Here is a 23,087-nt window from a genome sequence, read left to right as displayed (position 1 = left end):
GGATTGTTGTTATTGTAGTGTCAATGTTTTCACTGGCAGTACTCCAGCTAAACATCATCAATCCTTAACATGGCTTGCTACAGTACAGTAGCTTTAATTCAAGCAGTAAAAGTGGTATTGGCTTCAAGTGCTGAAAACTATGTTTACTATGTAATTCTTAGCAAACTACACAGTACTGAATTTATTGCACAACACTCCATACCACAATTATCCTCCAGTAAAATAATTTGCAAAAGTCTCGTATGATATGTTACTTGCAACGTTTTGCAGCAGCAATACACTTAATTACCAACAAGTTGTTTGTAAACCTTGAGCATCTTGACTTGTACCTTTTTTTTTTCTTTCCCCCCACAGTTCTAGTATCTCTGCAGGTGTAACGGGAACAATTGTTTGTTTGTTTCTCAAAGTTCTTCACTCTCCACCACCTTTTGGGTTGGGGATGAAAACAGCAGAGGGCTTTCAGTAGTTGGGAAGGCAGAAAAAATGTCAAGTCCTTGACCGGTAAGGTTTGTGTACCGGCTGCCACCAGGTCGAAGCTTTATTGGTTGTGGAATTTGACGGTGCCACTGAGCTGGAGCAACAGAAACAGAATAGGCTGTATAAACCTCTACGATAACAATGAAACAACAGAAATCAATGCACACAACTGGAAGGTTGTTTCCAACATCCTTGAAGAGAGCACAGCATTGTTGTTCCCTGGTTTAGGGTCTGTTCTTTCAAATATTATCATTTATGTAGTTTGTATGTTGAGTATTTTTATCGAATTTTACCAATGGAGTTTCATCCCTGTTGAACCTGATGGCAACGTTTACATAGGTTTCACTATGACCGAAATTTAATCATTTAATCTTTGGAGCCTTCTCCAAAGCTTTTACAATGAAACCTAAAAACGTACCATAGCACAAACAGAGATGAACAAACTAGACATGGCTCTGATTTTTATATTGCTCCAGGGACTTTTCTTCCTGATATTTTGTTGGTGGTATTTCATTTCAAAGTAATAGTATAGGGAATTTTTTTAAAGAAGTGATTACAATTTTTATTTCCCTTTACTACTTGCAACCAGTAACACGTTTCCTAGGGTTTTTTTTTAAAGATACTGAAAGAAGTGTAATCCAAAGACACATATTCAGTCATTTGAAAATAACATTCAACGTATTGCCATATGAACAAATACCTTTACAATTTTGTAAGAATATTTAGCCAATATATAGTACTTAATAGTTGTTATTCTTAAAGCACTTCAGAAAGGGGAAACTGATATTCTCTTTGCCAGTATTTATCTATACAAAACCTCCAGGTCTGCACCTGAACTGGACAAACATATCTGTTGTAATTAAAATGAAAGAGTAGAAGTTCAGGCTACAGTACTCTGAGAACAGCTTAGTGTGGGCCACCTACACCTACAATCTACATGTTAAGCGTTGATAGGAAATGTTCATTATCTTTCTATGCTGAATTTTGACCCCGTCTATCTGGAAATATTTGAAAAAGAGCCTCCTTTTTTCTTGTAGCTTCCTATTTCTTTCTATTTCAAGAATACACTCAGTATTTATGGTAATTCTTTCTTTGCACATGGAATTGCAAATATCAGACCACACTTTCAATACCCCAACCCCATCCATTCAAAATAGCACAAAGAAAAATGATTTCTGACATTGCCTTTGGCGTACGAGACTTGCAGAGTCTTTAGAAAATATGGTTGGAATCAGGAAGCATTCCTTACTTTCAGTCTTTTTCCTGTTTGTACCTTGAATCTTTTATATGAAAATTTAATTTGTGTCTTGCAACATTCAGATACCAAAGGGATTATTTTTCATTTTGTATGACCTTTTCTGAATCAGACTCACCAGCCGTGTCTTGAACATGGCAATACTATTGTCAATGTGACCACAAGGTGGCAGAAAACTGACAGGGATGCACTGGTGGCTTGTGGTTATCCCTGATAATCAAGTGGATTTTTTTTTTTAGAAATGAGAAATAAAAGGTTGAAAACGTGGGGTTTTTTTCCTTTGAGGACATGGCTATAATCCAATAGTTTGTGGAATATGTCTTCTGTTTTATGATGCTGCTTGAGTGATGAAAGTACACTTTTGCTCTAGATAAATTGTCTTAACTATTACATCTTGCATAGATACAGAGTAATTAAACAATGTGCTGTAGTTCTTGAACTGGGCTGGAACCTTCCAAGTCCTAGACAAACATTAGATGCAAACTAGCTTGGCTTAATTAGGCGTAGTTTGCATCATACGTGCTCCATAGAAGAAGAGGTCCGCTTTCTTGTGTGCAGTTTAGCATTCTGTCTCAGGTCAGGGCTGTAGCATACCAATGTATCAGAGGGAACAGAGTTAAGGTTCAACTTGAACACGTTTATTATATGCTTATATGCCTAGGGAATTTGGAAGGTGGAAAATGGGAGTAGAGACTACTGTACAAAATTCCTTCTCTGTTTTTTCTCTTTACCCGCCTTTAAACTGGTGCAGGAGCGCTAATTTGGCTGTTTAGCTGTATCGTTATACCTCCTCCTGGTGGCTCTATTAAACTATGGCCATACTGTGACACTGATTTCTAATCCATGCCAAAACAGGCGATTTATGGACTAAGTACTAGGTGAGGGCTGGGACTAGTCAAAGAAAATACATTCTGATTTGGTGTATTTACTAGTCGGTACCTACCGTATATGTCAAGTCTAGCAGTACAAGAGACAATACCAGCTTCGTTTTTTGCAGACAAGGTGTACCAACCAGCATCTGCTTTCTTGGCGGGCTGAATCAGGAGGCACACATACCCTGTTGTATCTTGATGCATGCTGGGAGAAAAACATGGTTTGGAATTAGTATTTCTCAAGAGCATATCAGATTTAGAGATTTTACAGTAAGTATATTTAATATGAAATAGGTAAGTTGTAACCTCTATTCTCAAAGAGGCAGCAGTCCAATTCATTTCTAGTCAATAGATTTGCTTTCAGTATGGCCTCAGCCAATAATCAGAGTAGCTGAAATCTGTTCTTGCTCCTCCCAGCTGTGCAGAGCCGCGGTGCGACAGTGTGAGCTGAATGGTTGCTCTGTGTGTTGCTATTGGAATTGTTTATTGAATGCCAACGAACTCAACCCATGCAAAGCTGCTGCATGGTCGTATTGTATTTTTTCCTAACTCAGAAGCTGGAACAATAACATAACAAAATACCAAGAACATTGGTACAAAGTTGTGATATTTTTCACAACAGTAACCAGAGTGAGTCTGAAACTTTCTTAGGGTAGCTTTTTCCGTGAGAAAATGCCCGAGTGGCAAAATTTGAAAGATTCGTTTGGCCAACGCTCTAAAAGAAACCTGCTTCGTCATTTCCTTCTCTTCCTTTGCTCTTCAGTGATCCAAGACTTTCTGGCTGCAACTTCCAGGAAAAACTATTCAGTAGTATATCAGAGAACTGAGACTCCTCTGCTCGCTAGGCTGTATTTCCCTCATTATAAAGGAAAAGGTTGGAGATGAGCACATTGGAATACTTGAAGTTGCAGGAAGTTCTGAAACTTTGAATTTTATTACCTTATGAACTGAAATGAAACATCAAACCACAGAATTTTAGGTCTAGTGGACATTTTGTGCTTCTGACAGCTCTAATAAAAAAGAGAACATTGACCCTTTGCTCCCTGCACAACATAATTTGCCTTTTGCTGGGGTGCAGTAGAATAGAAGCTCATGCATGTCCATATCATGATACAAAAAAGGTCTCTTGGCTTCAGGCAGGAAAATAATAGTGTGGCAAGATAAGAATAAACAAGGACAATGCTGCTTGTCACTCGTGGATCTGTGCAGAACCACTCGAAGCCTTGGGTGCAGGCAGTCTGGTCATGGCTGGCTGAAATAGCTGAGGTTTTACAAGCCTGGTGTTAGTCCCTGGCTTTATGAAGTGTTGAAGGTTTCCTTTAGTCATTCCTCTGCTGAGTTGAAGCAAAAACTTGTTTTCTAAGCTTCTGTGAAACAACTGGAAAGGAGGCATTTCAACCAGTTAATTTTACATTAACTACAGTGGTGTTGTTATCCTGTGCTCTGGAGCACTGAAAATCGTATTCTAACTGTTTGGAGTTTGAACTCATCCATAGTTAGAACCAAACTGAGTAAAAAGTAGATTAGAGAGAGAATAAGGTGCTAAAATGCATTAAAAATATCCTGTCATAGTATCTTTGATAAGAAGATGCATATGCTGTGTCAGGCCTATGGCCTGAGAAAGATCTATCACCACTTTCTGCAGCAGTGGCATGTTATGTTCCATACCTTTATTTTGAAACAAGGAAATAGCTATTGTTCACCTCACAGTCAGCTTTTCACCACTTTATGTGGATGAAAGAAGTTTTTTTTTTTTTTAAGAACACCACCTGACTTATCACACAGGTTTTCATGGAAACAATTGGTCCAGCCTCAAAAAACTGCAAGCATGGGTACGATGGTACAGTACCTCATCCTCTCTCTGTTTGATGGGATGGTCTCATTATCCTTCTTCCAGTAAAATATGGGGGGCGGCATTCCCACAACTCTGCACTCTAATCTGACGGGGTACCCTTCAGGAACACCACAGTTCTGAAGCTTCTCCAAAAACATGGGGGCTTTTTTTACTTCCTTTGCTGGAAAAAGAAAAAGAATTATTGAACAACAGATATTTTATTCTTCGTTTCGCTTTGAACAGTATAGAAGAACATAATCAAAAATTATTCTTGTGATATCAAAATACGTTGTGAATTTTTAATGAGATATTGGAAGGAAAGTGAAATGCCATGACACAGCCTCTGTAAGGGAACATAAAGCAAATAGTAGGCAGAACTGATGTTCATAAAAGAACGTATGCATATCCAGTGGGTCTAAACACAAGACCCACAGGAAGTTAATGCCAGATCGATGAATTTCAATATCTCACATCTTGTAAGGCTCTATTAAGGAACAGTGTTCAGATTGTATTTTTCTATTTAAAAACATTTTTAAACTAATAAAATTGGGACTGAAATCTAGGAACCTCAATGTATCTTATGAATTCAAATCCTAAGCATTTTCTGAGGAGAGAATTAAGAATGTCATTTTGCCAAGACAAGAGAGGTAAGGTGGTGATGAGATAGATGCACTCCTGTTATTAAGAGAGAGCTGTAAGAATTCTATCAACTGAGCACCAGGTCCATTTCCTTCCATCAGATGAGTTTTTATAGCTGTTGAACTCTCCTACTATCAGTGGATTAACTATTTATTTATACTTGTCTGTAAGGTAACTGAGTAAGGTAAGTTTTAAGAAGTGCATACAAATAACTTCAGCATTGTGACTACTTTTTCCGTGATTCTTACCTACAACAGTGAGCTCCAGACTAAACGAATTTTGTCCTGTTTTGTTAGTGGCAAGGCAAGTATAAGTTCCAGCATCGTTTTGTGAGAGTGGATCAATAAGCAGAGAGTGAACTCCAGTCTCTCTGACCAGCATCTTGTGGGTGCCATCTGGTAGCACAGGTTTGCCATTCAGAAGCCACGTCAGGTCTGGAGTTGGTAACCCACTCACCTAACAGACAGTGAAACAGCTAGAGACAAATGGCAAACTGACAAATAGATTTTAGTAAATTCATAGGTAAGCCTTTTTTTAGATACCATCTGAATGGTGTCAGGATCTGGAACAGAAAAGACTTCTTTTTATTTTTTCTCAGCTTCTGTTTTTCTGCTGATTAGTTCCAAAACGGGGGGGGGGGGGGGGGAACCAAACAGAAAACACACAAGCAACAAAATCCCAAGACAAATACATTAAATGCCTACATTTTTCTTAGTCAGAAAGAAACTTGGTTATATATCAGATTCACAAAAGACTCCTAGTAATCTTCTAGTTTCCTTTTTTTTTCCAGTGCTGAGTATAAATCAAAACCCTGGATCTAAACCACTACAGACTTTATAATAGAGATGAAAAAGAGCTCTCTACAAATGACTTTGTATTTCATAAAATTTGGTGAAGAATGATATAGATCTTTGTAGCTGTTAAACTTACATGCTTTAAAACACTATAGATTAAGTGTTTTTTAAAAGGATTATTAGACTGTATTATAGTCTTAAAGATCTTTCCAATAGATAGAAGTACTTACTCATGTCTAGAATATTGCTTTCCAAACTGTATTCGACAAACCAGAGAAAGAGGGAAGTGGAACGTGCCTGAGGGAGGACCGTGTCTTCCAGGTCTGTGCAATACCAGACATGCTTTAAGGCTTCACAAGCTCTGCCAGGATAGCAGAGCTAAGAATAACCAAAATCTCTGGCATGCTCCCTAGTAAACTTTACATCGTAAATTAAGTAGTAATGAATCTTGTTCATCTTCAGGGCATTAACTTCTGCTTCAGAGCTTCTACCCTCTTCAGGGTAGGAGACATTCTGGAGCATCAAAGGAGGTCAGTGTCAGCACCACCATCTTTGCTGTGCTACTGGAACATACGGGCACTACCAAAATATGTCAGAGCAGATGAGTTTCTTAAAGCTGTTTGATAACAGGGTGTTCACTGTGTGTACTCTAATCTCTGGCAACTCTTTCATGTGGGGATTTGAATCTGTAAAGGGGGATGTTTCTGCATCTGTGCATGCTGGGGAAGCATAAAATGAACTGGGCTCTGTTCCCTCTTTTCAGGGAGTATTAATCTTCAGTAATTCAGTCCAAAACAATGGGAATATTTGTTTGAACAGAATACAACATGCTGAATCCTCTCTTTCTCATGGTTTTGTGCTGTTCTGGATTGTGTTCAAGAATCTGGTAATGGAGCAGAGTGACCTGTCATTCCCTGATGAACTTCTGGAGTTCAAACTGGCAAAAGACATGGTGAACATATCTAGTAACTTGAACAACCTTGTATGTGAGCCTTCTATTTCTGGGATTGTGTTTTCTGTGTTCTTCATTCCATATAGCATATGTTAAAAAGAAATCCCCTGATTCAACTCAGAGACAATGACAATATGAAAGAATTTTTTTTAAATGAAGCATTAAAACGTTAACAGAAAGTGTTAATGCATGCAATAAAGAACACGAAAACACCTGGCAAGACATGTACAGAGGTAGGCAAGTGAGCATGAACAGAGGAAACAGCTAATACCTTACAATCCAACCTACAAAGTCGCCCTTCATGTGCTACCATGTCACCTGGAGCCTGCAGAAAGTATGGCCTGAAAAAGCGTTCTTGAACTGTCTCTTTGTCTCCCTCTGGCACCCAGGGTCGTGTTCTGCAACACAAAAAATTACATGTATATGTTTGGAAGTCAAACTTTTTTTTTTCCTAATGCGTAAAAAAAGAAAGAAATTGTGGAAAAGGATGAACAAATAGCTTGAGTTAAATAAAAGGGTAGAAAGAAATGGGCCGATTGTAATTTAATACTTGCATATTTTCCATTTAGAAAGATTATCCAATTAACTGTATCATGTAGTATCATTGAATTCCCAAGCTGACCTTCAGTTCTTTTTGCTTTTTTGGCTGAATTTCATTTTGCTAATCCATCCCTTGTCTTTAACCCCACTGCAACAGGAAAAATACTTTACACTTAAACGTCCCTGTATTTGAAGAAGCCTTTAAAAAAATATTAGATTCTAGAAGTGACCTGCTGGGAGGGAACTGCTACTATTATTTCCATATTTATGGTTGAGAACTGAAGTACAGTAGCTATTATTTTGAATGCCTTTAGTAAGAAGCACAAAGAGCGTCTGAAGGACTTGTCTTTCCTTTTACCTGTGAGGCTGAATTGTTGATATTCGGCCCCGAACAGGGATACTCTGAACCATCAGGTGGCCTGAACAACTGATTCTCCCCTGCAAATCACAATGGAAGCAGAATTAATAGTTGGTTAATAGCTCATTATATTTCAAAGCAGAAATATTGAACAATTACAGTGCGTTAGGATTTATTTTTATAAAGTAACTGAACTATAGTGTAAATGTTACTTTTTCAAAGCAAATGCTAATAGCATGCAGTGGAGTCCAGTTGAGGCAGAATTTTCTTTATGTATCTGGAGCAGTGTGTTTCTCAGACTCTTCGAGGCTGCGGCAATGCACTTAGTGGTGCTATGTAAACCAGCTTATCCTGTCCCTGCTTGTTCATCCTTGCCACTGTGTCTCCACAGGTGCTGTCTGCTTGTACCTTTGTACTAACGTACTTGTTTATGCAGCCACACAGAAACTGAAAAGTAGTTGGGCTGAAATGCAATTCAGAAAAAAGGAAACATTTAAACTGAAAAAAGTTGCCTGATCCACTTCAGTGTACTGCTAAATAAATAGCTAAGCTAGCACATAGAGCATAGGAGAATGGTATCAGGGGATGAGACTATTTGCAGAGCCACATCTTTGCATCCTAGATGAAAAACAATTGTGTTTGGTACCAATTCTAAATTTGATGTAACTTTTTGCTTGCCCTTGCTCTGTTCTTTCTGCCTGAAGTATCATGTCTGTCTTGTCACCACATCTCCAAAGATATCTATCAGGAAAGAGGGGGAATCAAAAGATAGGGCCGGAGTTATTAATGAGAAAAAATGTCCTTAATGATTGTGGCCAGGATGTGTAAGAATAGGGGAGTAGTTTCATCGTTCTTCATTACATGGTTTCCTCTCCTGTCCTCTGAAGCACCTGATTTTTGATACAATAAACACTTAATGTCAGACTAGGTGGCCTAAACTATGTTCCTATGAACATATATTAGAAAAAGATGAAACGGGTATTTTTGTAGAGGAAAATAAAACACCTTACTTGTGGGTTTGCAGCCATAATCGTATAGTTGCCATCATCATCATTAGTAGAAGCTTCAATGTGTAAAGAACATGTTCCATCTTCTTCTCTGTTCATTTTGAAATGTGGGTTTTTCTTTGAAATCTGCTTGCCATCCTTGAACCAATATACCTGTAGTGGTCAGACCCCCCCCACCATTGACTTAACACTTGCTCTGTAGTGGAATAGTAACTAGAAAAGATGTAGATAAGAACATGACATAAGTTGACCAATTGCTATTAAAAATTTTAGAATATTATAAAATTTGCGGCTCAGTTACAGTGTGAAATAGAATGATTCCAGGTTGAACTCGGAAAGGTGCGTATCTCCTTTACATAGCTGGGCCTGTCAGGTTCTCTCTTCTTGGCTATAGACATATTACTGTCTGTCTCAGATCAGTTCTCATCTTTCTGAGAAGTTAATTTTTTAGGAGTTTATGAAGTTCTATTTCTCTTGGAGTCAGGTGGTTGTGAGGCATTCCATACAGCACATCAAGGCCTGATGCATGCTCAGGAGCTTTTAGAAAGCAGGGGAAGAAAATTTGTTTTAGAGCTCTCCCTACAGCCATGTTTTTAGGAGCGAGACTTCCCAGAGGGATGTATAGAAAATAGCAGGTAGTTGATTTTTATTCCTTTACTGCTAACAGTGAGAATGACCTACCTTGGGAACAGGTATTCCAACTATTTTGCAAGTGAATGTAATAGGAGATCCTTCCATTACGCGAAAATGCTTCAGTCTCTTATCGAAGATCGGTGCTATGTATTTGCCTGTAGGGATTTCCTCGTGTTGGACCTCGTCGTCTGATTCATCCACCGGCGTACGTTCTAGACGAAATTCGATTTCGTTCATCAGCCTCTGCTCAAAGCTTGAAATCCTGTATTCCTGCAGTGAGAGAGGCATGGTTCTGAACCAGACGAGTCGTGTTCTCTGGTAATTGCAGTCATTTGTGCTTTGAGACTAATTCTAAACCGAGTGAAAATAAAAAAGCCTACGTAAACTAGGACATATTGAAACAGTCTGACTTTTGTCTGCAGGCAGGTTCTCGCTGCATCTGAAGTTTGCAGAATGTAACTAATGAAACTGATTTTTTTTCAAAGGCACCTAAAAAATCAAACATATAGTTCCTCTAAGTCTATGAAAAAACTACTTTTGCACGCTGTTGATCAAAAAAAACATGAAAAAATACAAAATTTGAGAATTTTGTGTTCAGATATTAGTTACCTGCTAATTGTAGAAATGAATACTGCTATATATTTTAATTCAGAATTAAATAAGGACAACTGTACCTACTAAAAGAGAAAGCTAGAAAGTAAGTGAAATATTTTCAGAGTAATTTACCTTCAGGTTAAAACTTGACCAGATATCTAGCTGATGTAACTGAGAAGGCAAAGCATATTACGTTTAAATCCTTGGAAGATTAATCAGATTATGTAAGTAAACAGGTATATTCCTACATAATGACCATTTTCAGCTAGTTCGATGTGATCATAAGCCTTTTCTAATCCGCTGAAGTCAACTAGAAACCTCTTGTTGCTTAGCTGTTTTGCATGAGGATGTTGCTTGTCTAGACCAACAGGCATTTGAACTAATGTCTCTTGCTGTGACATGTGAAGGTTCAGACCAACAGTCAGCTTCAGATTTTGGCACAAAACTGAGCGTGATGAAGCACTACAGATACACCTCAATGCACTTTTCTGGTAGCAGACACTGCCTTGCTACATAGACTGCTGCAAGAGTATCTTGCTTAAGTCATTTTAAACTCTCTTGTGGGGAAGCTTGTGTGTAGGCGTATAGCATTAACTAAATCAGTTTGCTCACGCCTGTATTTCTGCAGTTTTTCAGTCCAGAACTTGCATTCCTGCTTCTGTTGAAGGACACGGACATCTCTGAAAGCAGGCTTGTGATTCTACTACTGTACTACTACTGTAGCAAGCATTCTACTTCTGTAGCAAGCATGGATCTTCGGAATCTCGCTTTAATCTGTCAGAGAGTGCTACTATGATGGGTTTTGTTGCTTTCTTATAGAAAGGAAATGATCTATGACTTGGAAGGGAAATATCAGAGCAATTTCAAAAGTGCAATTCTCGTTTTTTAAATAGAATTTTAGAAACTAGTGAATAATAAAGATGTAGCCTGTTCTTAAATATATTCCATTTGTTGAAAAAACAAGGTTCAGAAAATGCATTTTGTCTGAAATCTTAAAGTTAATTAAATAACCAGCAAAGATCCCAAATCACTGGGTCTTACATCCCTGATCATTGACTTGTTCCACCATACTGCTGATTATGCTCTTGACCAGTAGTTGCCAAATAGTAAGGAGCAAAGGTGAAGAGGCAGCACAAAATTTTAGTGGACACAGTCTTTGATTTCTTCAGGAGACTGAGGAGACAGAAGTGGCCAAAGGTTGAGAGGTTACAAGGGAGTTTTGAGGAGGCAGGGGTCTGAAACTGGGGGGTGAGAGGAGGAAAACATGGCAGCCACGAGGCCTGAGTAAAAAAAGCTGGAAATTGCCATGGTGGAATAAATGCCGTGGTAATATCTGACTTTAATTCTGTAGTGGTAGAAGTTGTATATTGGTCTGTTCATCTAAAATCTTTTTTTAGGGGGTTGCTGTAAGGCCAACTCCAGTAAAGACTGGCTTTGGTAGGAGAAGGCAGAGGTCAGAGCAGGGAGGAGAGGACTTTTGATGAATGAGCTCTCTTTCCTGGAAACTGAGTCTTCCTGCCACTCCTCCCTGCTTCTCGGGTGCTGCAGGGCTGTTCCGCGCAGCTTTGGAGCAGTGCTGATAAATGAGGTGACAGGAGTGTTCAGAGGGAGCCCAGACACCTTCCTTACCTGTAACTGTGACAGGGACAATCTGCACTCTGATACTCTCTTCAAACATATCACTGCGACTACACCTTTCCCAGGCAGGAATTTTTGAGCTTGCTGGTCTGTAGAAGTGTGGCTCCTCTGCCAAAGGGTGGGAGCCAGTCTCTAGGTGATATCATCCACTTTCTTACGTGGCTGTATTTGCTCTGTGGACTGGCCAACAGCTGGTGATCAACAAACAGCCTTATAAAGTTTCATCGTGTTCAGCTTTTTTTTCTGTCGTGCAGCATGTCTCAACAAATCACATTAATAGATGAAATTCTAACCTCAGTTAAGCAAGTGTAAAACTGGAGATTCTCCTATTTCTGACCAACCAAAGCCATCATTATTCCATTTAGATGGTGAGAGCTGATTATGATGTTCCAAGGGAAAGTTAAGCAACCAGTCTTCTATCCTTGATAGTGAGAAAAGGCCTGTGTGTTTGTAGGAAGGGAGAATCAAGTAAAAATCAGAGAGTGCCCACTGTGTTCTAAGAAACAGCCATGTCACCAAAATGTACTGCAATCATATTTTGGCTCTAGAGTCTCCCATAAATTAAGGAATTCAAACCTAAATACTTTGTTGCAAGAAATGTACTGAAGAACATATTTGGAGTTTTGTTCTTCTTCCACTTCTTCAAGAGCTTTTAATAGTTCTTTTCATGTAGTTTAGGTAGTTCTTGGCAGCAGAGAGCAAAATTTTTGGCAAAAAAATTGACTTTCTGAGAAAGGATTACCCTGAGTGTCTGAATTTTCCAGTAGGATCTGAAGATACTATGCATAGTTCTTCTAAGAATGAAATTGTGTTCAGGGATTTCACATGCTGTGCGGCCTTTGGAAATGCGGAGGCTAATTAAGGATTAATTAAGCTAGGGCTAATCTCTTTCCCACCTTCCCTTTCCATCATCTAATCATTCACCACATGAATAAAGGGTCGGGGCAACATAGCAACTATGGTACAGAGAGTCTTATTTATGCCCGTTTAAACATGTTACTGTTCTTTGTGTAATGAACCTCTCAAAAATTATGTAGTTATTTCTGGATATTGGTTCTATGACATCATGATTATAAAGCTAAGTACACTGTTTTGCATACCTGTTTCCCATTCATCATATTTGAGCACTTCTGAGCCCTGTTATTCCTTCTGTAAAGATAAGCCATTTTTCAGGTGTTACGTATGTTTACAGGGCTGATGGATAGAGCGGGTGAAGTGACTCACAAATTGGTTATCTCAGAACTAGATGCTGTATGTCCATGAAGAGTTGTTACTCGGTAGAGGGCAACTCTGAGCTCGGGTTAGAATAAAATGAGTGGGGATGAGAAGTGTTAGGACGTCTCAGTCGGATCCGAAATCTGCAATCCAAAAGGAATACTCTAGAAGACTAAAAATTGGAAGAGGGCTTTTGCAAGAGCCAACCCCTTTCAGTTTTTCAGTGCAAAGTAATAGAGAACAAAGGAGGAAAAAGGAGGTGACGTGCATCTGTGCTCTCGTATGAAACTGTTCGATCTGTGTAACCTGGAAGTTAGCAGACCAGTTGTTTACTGCCCTGTGAACCTTACCAACAGTTAACATAATTCTTTTATGGCAGTACGTAAATCTGCTACTGGACTACCTTAGTTGTATACAGTCTTCAACTTTATCGAGCTATAGGCATGTTTCATTAGACCTACAAAGCGTGAATGTGACGACTTTTCTCAAAATGGTGTAACTCATCTCTAGAACAAATTTTTCTTTAGCTCAATTTTCTGGTGACTGCATCAAAAGCAGGTTTTGGAAATGAAAATTGCTAATGACAAGAATAATGTTTCAAATTAAAAAGGCAGTATTGTATTTTTAATACATTCTCAACTGTATGATCGAAGATTACGTAATAATTGCTTGGTCCCTGAAGTGAGTTTTTCTTCATATGGTATTGTAGCAGAGGGAAATAATGGAGCTAGGAAGGAATTACTATTACACCTTCAAGGCATCATGTTAGTGAGTAAGGTGTTGACTCCAGAACAAAATGCTACGGAGTGGAGTTTAAAGGTAATGAAATACTGCAAGCTAATGGGAGAGTCCAGAGTTGTTTGTAGATAGTTGAGTTTAGTCAGCAGTTTTTCATACTGATTTTTTTTCTCAGATTCTTTGCTGTCGAAAAGAAGTTGTCATATGTAATAAGAAATTTGTTGTGTAGGGTTGCTCTAGCCATGATTGCCTACAGGTGAAACCAAACAATGCTGATAAAGACAGTTAATATCTTTTATTTCCTCTCCTGGTTTTGACTGAGACAGAGTTAGTTTTTCTTTTGAACAGCTAGAGGAGCTCTGTCTTTTGAATTTGGTGTGTTGATAGCACACTGATGTTCATGGTTGGTACCGAGACAGCAAGGACCTTTCAACTTCCTGTGTTTTTGCCAGGGTGCAGGAGCGCAACTGGCTGGGGGGAAGCAAGGCTGGAACAAAGGGCCCCCGACTCCCTTAATGATTTGAAGTTAGAATTGAGGGCAAATTGGCCAATGGAGTATTCCATATCATGCAACGTCATGCCTGGTATATAGATGAGGGTTGACCAGGAATTTGAGAACTCTTCTTCGGAGGGCTCTCTCGGACTCTAGGTCTCTTGGAGTTCTATCTCTCTCTCATTCTCTTTTCAGGCCTCTTGCTTGTCCCAGATTGCAGTGTCAGGACTTAGCGTAGGATATAGTTATAGTTGGCTTTCTGGGCTGCCAGCGCACACTGCTGGCTCCCATTGAGCTTCTCATAAACCAGCACTCCCAAGTCCTTTTCCTGAGGGCTGCTCTTGATCCATTCTCCACCCAGCCTGTATTTGTGCTTGGGATTGCCTCAAACCATGTGCAGGACCTTGCACTTGGCTTTGTTGATCTTGTTCTTATATCAACCCAAGTCGTCTTCCCTTTTCCCCTTTAATTCTCTTTAATTATTTTCAAACTGTAATTAACCTAACGTTTCTTCTCTCTGTTTTAGATCTGAAAAGGTTTTTTGTGAGCAGTGTACCATTTTTTTTCCTGACTGATGTGTTGGAGATAACTTCATACAAACTTTACTTCATGAAGAAATATGAGCAGTTCTTCCTCTTCATATTCTGCTTGCGGAAGAAAATATGATAAAGGAAGGAATGCATTTCATGGGGCCACTTTGAAGTTAATGATGTACAGGTTTGCTCTCACGTAATTCTTGAGTGCATGTGACTCTGGACTTGCGTGCGCACACAGAGAAAGGTATAAAGTAAAAGCAGCAGTTTGTCAGAACTAATGCGTATTGCTGCACTGGGGACACTGGGTTGTCATTCCTGAGGGCTGCTTCTCTGCCCGTGGAAGCCACAAGAGGTACTGCGTTTCCAAGCAAACGCAGCAGTCTCTGACTAGGAACTGTGCAGCCTGACCGTGTGTGTTTGGACTGGTCATTTCAAGGTCAAAAATACATATTAAATTAGAAAATATTGATGTTAGGGTTCCCACAGCCCTAAAGCGTTGTGCTCGTAGTTCAGTCTGTCTTTCTAAATGCATTGTTTAGTGTCCATATATATGCTAATTTACACACAAGCAAACAAGACACAAGCAAGTTAACACTGCTGTGAAAATTTTAACACCATCATACATAAACTGAAGGTGTTAGAGCAAACTTCTTACCAAAACAGAAGTCTCTGAAATAAAAGGAAATACACGGTTGTGTAGAGAATTAATCAAGTTTTTTGCTTGTTTGGTAGGTTTTTTTTCCAGTATTAGCAAGAACAGAAAGTAGTTGTTAACATGGCTTTCTGAGGAACTGTTTTTATCACATAAGCCATAAAGCTATTTCTGAGCATGATTAGGTAAGTGGAATAGGGCAAAGTGTTCATGGTTGTGATTCAGACAAGTATTTCGTAAAGTGTCACAGAAAGAACAAGTCAATGTGATCACTGGGTACAACGTTAAAACTAGGCTGTAGTTCAGCATACTGGAGAGACTAAGGGAAAGGGAACAAAGGTTCAAGCTCCAGTTTTGGGTCCAAAACATAGGGTGCCAGCTGCTTTTTGGCATCTTTCTTGGAACATGAAATTTTTACAGACAGGAATTCACACCCTTGTTTAATATAGTAGCCAGATGCTTAAAATTGTGTTATCTCCCAGCTAGAAAACTGTAAAATTCAAGCTCCTATCTAGAGGTGTAAATGTTCTGTAAAAATTAGAACATATACAATATATATCTATATTAAAACTGTATATCATTATCTATATGTGCTAGTAGACTGCAACTTTTGACACCTGGATATTTCACTTACATGCATTAGTAAAAGGGGAGTAGGCAGTGGTGGTTGCATTAATATTAGCAGGGTGTAAGTGGAAGGGTAAAAGTCCGTTAAAACTGGCCAGAACAAAGCCAGGAGATGCACTGGTGAATATGTGTCTTCAGGAGTTCTGTACCATTTTTCTCTAGTCATTAGTAGTACCCTGTAAGTGATTTGTGCAGCATCATTGCCAGAGAGATGTGTGATGGATTTGGTTTACGATTTGACAACGTAGCTGAACCAGTTTAGTTGCCAACTGGTGCTAGCTGCAGCATTCCCTTGCTTTCCTCCCTGCTCATGTTCATACACTCCCGCACATCCCTCCTGCCGTCACTGGCAGTCATCTGATCCCACAGTGACCTGTTCTGCAGGAGTGAGCTAGAAGAAAGTTAACTCAAAAGTAAAAAAAAAAAGTCAGACAAGTGCTAGTGGGAATTTGGGGCAGTGGGTAAGTGAAGAGCAACTTCTCTTCTAGGGAGCTGCTAGCCTTTGCACTGCTTTGGTAATATTGTTGTAGGGTGCCGCTGGATGGCTGTAATTTGACCAGTACAGCTAACAAAATCTTCTCCCAGTGCAAGTCTTGTTGAAGGTACAGATTCACATCGTTTTGTCTCTGTGATCGATCTCTTTGGCCCCATCACCATCACTTTTTGAGCACCTGACAGCAAGGCACCCTTCAGGGCAAGTCTGTCACCTGCATTTTACATATGAGAAATCGAGGCCTTCAGAAGCTAAGTGACCTGTTAAGGTAACATGGAAAGTCTGTGACAGAACAGGTAGTTGGATCATGTTCTCCTAGATCTGGAGTCAAGTCATCTAGCTCCTGGGCCAGTCTGCTGCCTATGAACCTCTTTGGCAAAAAGGGGAATTACATAGACTGTAGTAATTCCAGAAAGTTTTAAAGCACATTTGTGTGCAAATGAGTTCTAAAATTCTAGTTCTGTTGAAGTTAAAACCCATCTGCTGTTGACTTCAGGAGGATTCAGATCTTAGTGAAAACACATGCTTACCATTAGTAGAAGCTTGTAGCATCAAAATAGTCTGATGTTAGCATAGTACCCCATGGAAATTACCACAAATAGAAAGACTAGAAGAACTTTATTTGAATGTTGATTCTCGTGTACTGTATAAAAACATAATTCTGTTTGCCACTTATTTCCAACTCTAGACAAATTTCCCAATTTAATGCTAGTTTTGTAACTTTTACTAGATTGGCTTTTTGGCAGAGTTATTGTAAATCCTGTTAACAGTTTCTCTAAGAAAATGGCATATATTGCATCTCAGTGTCTGTTTCCAAGCTGTAACACTCCTTGGCTTCAATGTCTAATGTAGGCTACTCTGACTAGAATCTTCCGTTCAGTTTGGATTCTCTCTTCCCAACTCCCTCTCCCTTTCAGCAGTGGGAATCAAAAAACAACAGATCCCAGTGTGCATGCTTTTCTTTGCTTATCATGTTCCATGGAGAGGTGTCACTGAAGCGACTTACTTGCAGTTGGGTGCTCTTATATGGCACAAAGTGTGAATATCATGTTGTCCAAATGTAAACATAAACCCTTGAAGAGTTTATCAAGTCATCTGTGGTACACAGCTAGACAATATTCAAAATACAGTTCAGCTCAAAGTGATAGAACGAGAGGAAAACAGAAGAGAAAGCAAATGAGGTTTCCATCTCCAACTGTCACAGACTTATTGGCTGGAGTGAGTGGCTTAGGAGTGTGTGTAAAAGCATGAGGAGCTCAGGTTCCCTTTCCTAGGTGATATGTTCTGGAAGCCAGTTCCTTACCAGGAAAACCTGTCTGTACTTTGTTGTTGATTAGATCTAGATCTTGGGAAGACCCTACAAGTGGTCATTCAGATATTCATTCCTACAATTATTGGAACTTTATACTTATTAATGTCAAGATCTGGTAACTTGACTTGGTCAGGATCTTAAATCTCATTTCTAGTACAGTGCAAATGAGCTTCCGTGAGGACTCCTGGGGGTTTAATTCCCATCCTTAGTCCAAAATTTCCTACATTTGCTGACCTTTGGGAGATAATGTGAAGCTTGGTTTTGAGCAACATTTTTTGAGTGATTGAACTGTGATTCCTGTGCTCTGGGGCACAGAGTTCTTGGTTATTCTTGCAACCTTTCCAAGGCTGACTGCTTAGTATGGGAACTGTGAGGAGATGATTCTGTTTGGTCCGTGCTGAGGTGTTAGTGGTGATGTGTCTATGGGTTGGATTCTGTGTATGGCTTTACAGGCTGTGGGTTTTAATGATCTAAAAGCTTTCAGACAAACCCTGCACCTCTTCTGCTCTGAAATTTCTTACAAAGTATTCCTTAGCAAAAGTAAAGAATATTCATGTGAGGGCTGTGTGTAATTTTCTAAACAGCTATAGCTTTACTCTTTGTCCTAAAAATAAGGCAGTGACCAGACTGCTATCTGGGGCACAACCAAGCAGCATTGCCACATGATGTTCTTCATAGTAAACGACACAGATGTGTGAACACAGTTTGCAGTTCCTATAACCAAAAGGTATAAACCAGGCCCAGGTACTTAACACTCCTTTCCTTTATTATTGCAGTTTTCAAATACCGGGTTAAAAGAATCAGTTTGCATTACACATTTGTATTTTTTTCCATTTGCTAAAATCCCTCCAAATTCTCTCTCTGCCCTTTTCTCCCCACACTTCTTTTTGTTTCTACATGACGTATTCTAACTGAACATTGCCAAGATATTTTACTTATAATGAAGATAAAAGGCCAAATGGACTCGCTTGACAGATTTTGGGAAGTGGGGAAACACTGGCTGTGCTCTCCTTTCATCAAACGGTTCAGTAGCCCAGACACTGAGTTTATGAGGCTTGGATGCTTTGTCTCACAGCATTTCAGCCTCAGTCTCCAAGAGGAAGCTCTGAGGTCCGTGATAATAAAATTCATAGGGGTGGAGATGAGTGGACAGGGAAGTCTTGTCCTCCTTGTCCTCTTGCACTTTGCAGAAATACTGAAACATCCACTACAGCAAGGACAAGAATCCAGGTGTTTGTCCTAGTTCCTAGGCAGGAGAGTGATTCTCTTCTTCCCTCTGTCTGTCTCTGTTTCTTTTCTCCAGCACAAACCGGAAGAAGAGATTCTAGCAGCTTCCTCAAACAACCCTAACCATTAAGCTGAAATGCCCTGCTAAAGGAGGGCTTGTCTGACACTGCCTGAAATTCTTACTTCTCCTGCTAAGGGAGCTGTTCTGAAAGGTGAATTTTCCAGATTTTTGTCTTGCTGATACAGAATGCTTAATTATTTGTGCAAACAGGGACGGCACCAACAGTAGACCTACCTACTGGCAAGGAGTTAGGCAGTTCTTACAGGAGTTAAGAGTTACAAATTCTACTGTCTTCAGGCCAAGGAGGAAACTGAGTTAAGTCTCCTATATCCTGGGATTTATCCTAACCTCTTCCCACGATTGCATAAAGCTAATCATAGAATCATAGAATCCTCATTTAGTGTATCTTCTGTATGAAGGAACTGAGCAAATCTGACTGAAGACATTTGGTATAGCTGAACCTTTTTCTTCTCAACACTTCTAATTGTCAGGAGATTTCACCTGGCAATATAGCATACTACCATCTGCATAAATGACAGGTATGGTGTTGTTTTTTTCTGGTAAAAACGACAGCTTGTTATTGCATGTACTTGATCAAAGTTGCAGCTAGAATCTGAGCAAAATCGTGTTTGTCTTTCTGTCAGCACTGCATGATTATCATGGCTGTAGAAGACCAGAGACTGATCTGTTTGTCTCATGCAACATCAGTGAAATTATCAACTACATTCTGATTCTGGATTTCTTTATTGTTGGTGATGAATGATGGATGAAACAGAAGGAGTACATCTGGATTATCAGATATCACGCTGAGTGCATAATGCTGACACTTAGGAAAATCTTGACTTGTAAGCTAAACACTTCTCATATGAAAGTAAATGCTAGATAATAAATAGAGTACCAGGCTGTAAATCTCTCGTGTTCATTACTGCACTTTATATAGTAGTATAAGGCAATACCAGTACTGTAAGACACAGACTTGTCACCTGCAGCTTTCATTCTGGATGATCCCTGCACGCTCTGCAGATATTGTAAATTAAACCAAATACTGCTATTAAAATACAAGGTTACAGTACAATTCTCTAAATAAAAATATGCTATAGGACACATTTTGTGAGAAGGAATTTTTCAGATAGCGTGTAGAAAATACAAGGAAGCTAACTAACACTTTAAGGTTCTTATTGGATGCTGTACTCCGTTCATTATGCAGTGATCTCTCATACAGAGGAGAGTTGCATTTGTATTTATGAGGAAGTGAGTAAGAAACCCTTCCCCACCGTTATAATAATCAATGTAATGTAGATGTGCTGTATGTAGGATGAAAATGTCTCCTTTTTAATTCTGTGTTAACTACAAGAGGGAAAACAGGACAAAATCTATGGGTGCGAATCCAGTGCCCCAACATATTATTCTCACGATGTTGATTGATCTATAAATGGTGAAACAATAGGAATATTGGAAAATACTATGCATCTTCTCATCTGGTTAAATAGCCACTGCTTTCACTGAGAAAACTCAGACTGGAATTTGCTGTAGTCAGTCTGAGCAGTGATTATTTTCTGGATGTGGAAGAATAAAATCAGAAGTGAATAAAAGGTGGGAACTGGGGGGAAATTGAGGGAACTTTTGTGGAGCAATCTTAAAATTTTTGTTTTCTACTTCATTACCATTGTCACTCTAATTACCATGACAATTAGAGATGTGCTAGCTTTGAAGTTTTACAGTGTTTTGGGGATTTGGGAATCAAGATTTCAGTTTGGTCTCATACAGAAGAGCAAATAAGGGTATAAATAACTTTTGCTGTCAGCAGATGACTTTGACACTAGTAGTGATCATTGTTTCTAAAGGGGTTATCATGCAGTTAACTTAAAAGACTGATTGGTATTTCACAGTAGCACTCTAAATAATTTGTCTTACTACCATAGCAAGTACAAATTGTAACACTTGTGATTCATCTGCAAAACATACTGCTTGCCAGTTGTTTTACTCAAAGTGCTTTGGCAGTGTGATCTGTCAGAAAGAAAGGTCAACAGCAAAATAAAAAAAAACAGGGATTACACTGCAGTTGTTCACAGAGGGTAACTTACTTCAGGGACTCCATGGCTTTTGCTTATCTTTGCATGTTCTCAATCAGAAGGGCTAACAGAGGTTGTGAAAAGTTCCTTTGTTGACGACAGAGCAGAGGAAACCATTATTTGCTGCATTAAGCCTGAGCTGGTGGGACAGCTATGGGAGGGCTCTGTGGCCAAGGTGAGAGCAGCATAATCTGTCTGCCTGCAGACCGAAGAGCTATCTAGTAGTTCTTAGTGTGTCCTACTGTCATTCGAGGGTGGTTGAACCTGATTTACACTGATTTCAACCTCAAAATATTATTTCATTTTTTATTTCTTCTTTAATTTTGTAGACCCTGCCCAGATCTGGTGAATATATTGATTCCAATTAAGAACAAACTGATATTTAGTTCCTTCAACTTTGTAAAAGGCTTGTTATTTTGCTGGACTCTAACGTATGCCAGTAACAGCTACCAAAACTTTGTGAAGTTCCTAATAAGTCGCTGTCAATTCATATAAATTGGGAGATTTGGAAAACTAGGTTTTCCAAAATTGAATACTGCATTTTAGTTCAAACAAAGTAAAAACAGAAGCCTTGTATTACACAGTTTGATTACTTTACTTCTTAATTGCTGTTAAAAATACATAGTGTGTGAATGAGTGCAATGAGTTGAGCAACTTTTGTAAAGCAAAAAAATGAAATCCAATGTACAGAAGCTTCTATGAAAAGAAAAAAGTTTTGCATTCCTACCGGTCTCTAATAGAGATGATTAGAAATTAAAAATGCTACTCAGTCACAAAGTAAACCCTCTGCAGCTGCATCCCCTCATACTTTCTACTTAAAACTCCGGTTTACTATTCCAAACCAGTACTTACCACAAAAGCTCACTCTGCAAAGGAGCTCAGCAGCTCAACCACACAAACGCTTTTGGTTCTACAAGTCATAATACATGTCTTGTTCGCCAGTGAAATTTATTTTAATAATAGTTGATTTTCTTACCTGCTGACTACTTGGGTGATTAGCATTCTCTCTGAAATGCAGTTTTCTTTCCAGGTCCTTTACAAGAGCAGCTTTATTTTCCCGAATAGAATCATCTGTTGCTAATGGCAGAGGCTTCAGATTTTTCTTTGTTAATCCCTGGGTTGGGCTATTAAAAGAAAATTCTGATACTAACATGCAGCAAACTTTTTTTTTTTTGTCACCTGTGTGATGTGGTATGTTAAGCTTCAGTTGTCTGGAGGAATCTATTATTTCTTTATGCAGAAGCCAAAGCACAATATGGGATTTGGTTTTTTTGGTACTATTTTAATGGTATATCCCATTCTCATGCCAGCAGGAATTAAGGGCACACATCTTAAAGAGAATAAGTATTATAATTCTATAATAAGCATCTAAGTTCCTTTTATATTTGTCCTAGAATAATGGTGTCACAATGAATGCTAAAGAAATGTGTATAGGTGGTACCATAGGTATGCAATTGGTACATTTTACGGTATCAGGCAATAATTTAAAAGTTAATACAATTTCTCATTGATCTTTACCTCACATCTTCATTGATCATTTACTCTTCCTATGAACTTTTACTTCTTTCATTTCTCTCACCCTTTTATGACCCCTAACATCAACAGTTCTTTTTATTTTATGGATGTTTCATTTTGGCAAGGTTTGAAAATAGTTAAATTCTTAAATAAGACTGTTGGGAGACTGTGAGAGTGCACTGCTGAAGCACAGCAGCCGCACATTACTGTGGAGTGTGCAACATTCTAGTAGTTTACCAGCACTTGGGATCTCAGTAACAGGAGATCTAGGTAAAAGGCATAACTGGTGATTGCGGTGCAAGATATCTTCCTTTTGTGGTTCTGCAGACATGGTGATTTCCACTGCTTTTGTAACCAGAATTGTTATAACTGATAACGCCAAAAAAGGAAGCTGAAACTTCAATAGATGTTCACAGATTAGCACAGATACTGTTCAGGTTCCTTCCTGATCTTTTGCGCTCTCACTTTGACTCTCTGGGCTGTGACCCAGGAAAGGTGAAATGAAGAAAACAATATTTAACTACTCCAGCTGGTAGGCATATTGTAAGGATTT

At 39.0% G+C, this 23,087-nt stretch overlaps 1 protein-coding gene across 2 annotated transcripts in view; it reads right to left on the bottom strand.

The window, feature by feature from the left end:
- Positions 1 to 401: 401 nt before the first annotated feature.
- The window catches only part of MYPN (myopalladin), a 48,072-nt gene continuing 25,386 nt past the window's right edge, over positions 402 to 23,087 (bottom strand). For both annotated transcript variants that reach the window (XM_009988067.2, XM_086616364.1), the window contains exons 11-19: positions 21,996 to 22,143; positions 9,410 to 9,631; positions 8,732 to 8,881; positions 7,722 to 7,801; positions 7,095 to 7,221; positions 5,326 to 5,533; positions 4,454 to 4,619; positions 2,676 to 2,809; positions 402 to 571 (exon numbers count right to left, since the gene is read on the bottom strand). In XM_009988067.2, coding sequence (XP_009986369.2) covers positions 402 to 571; positions 2,676 to 2,809; positions 4,454 to 4,619; positions 5,326 to 5,533; positions 7,095 to 7,221; positions 7,722 to 7,801; positions 8,732 to 8,881; positions 9,410 to 9,631; positions 21,996 to 22,143 — 1,405 coding nt within the window. The remainder of the gene's footprint in view (positions 572 to 2,675; positions 2,810 to 4,453; positions 4,620 to 5,325; positions 5,534 to 7,094; positions 7,222 to 7,721; positions 7,802 to 8,731; positions 8,882 to 9,409; positions 9,632 to 21,995; positions 22,144 to 23,087) is intronic.

This window comes from Tauraco erythrolophus, chromosome 9, assembly GCF_009769465.1.
Source record: "Tauraco erythrolophus isolate bTauEry1 chromosome 9, bTauEry1.pri, whole genome shotgun sequence".
NCBI classification, from domain to species: domain Eukaryota; kingdom Metazoa; phylum Chordata; class Aves; order Musophagiformes; family Musophagidae; genus Tauraco; species Tauraco erythrolophus.
This window is presented reverse-complemented; position numbering and strand designations above follow the sequence as displayed.